A 366-nucleotide genomic window follows, 5' to 3' on the forward strand; every position below is an offset into this window, starting at 1 on the left:
CGACGAGCCGCCCCCCTTCCACCCCGAGCCGCGCAAGTCCGACTGCGCGCAGGACAAGAGCGTGTTCGGCGAGCCCGACGAGCAGAAGTGCTCCACGCCCGTGTACCCGTGGATGCAGCGGATGAACTCGTGCAACAGTGAGTGAGGCGCCCACCCCGGGAGGCAGAACTAGGGAGCCCCCCCTTCTCTCACTGGGTGCCGGCTGGGCATCTCAGTTAGGATCGAAGGGGAGACGGGGCGCCTGTCCAGGGTCCCCTGCGCTGCCCTCTCACCCCCAGGAGTTAGAAAGTTGGCCAAGTCCCAGCCGCGCTCTGAGCCAGGGAAGCGAGTGGGGCCCGCCGGGCCAGGGGGCCAGGCCAACCCGGG

At 69.4% G+C, this 366-nt stretch overlaps 1 protein-coding gene across 1 annotated transcript in view; it reads left to right on the forward strand.

Moving 5' to 3' along the window:
• The window catches only part of LOC102752795 (homeobox protein Hox-B6), a 4,638-nt gene that overhangs the window by 3,113 nt on the left and 1,159 nt on the right, over positions 1–366 (forward strand). The window contains exon 2 of the mRNA XM_006774409.2: positions 8–137. Within this exon, the coding sequence (XP_006774472.1) occupies positions 8–137 (130 nt within the window). The remainder of the gene's footprint in view (positions 1–7; positions 138–366) is intronic.

This window comes from Myotis davidii, unplaced genomic scaffold (assembly GCF_000327345.1).
Source record: "Myotis davidii unplaced genomic scaffold, ASM32734v1 scaffold327, whole genome shotgun sequence".
NCBI classification, from domain to species: domain Eukaryota; kingdom Metazoa; phylum Chordata; class Mammalia; order Chiroptera; family Vespertilionidae; genus Myotis; species Myotis davidii.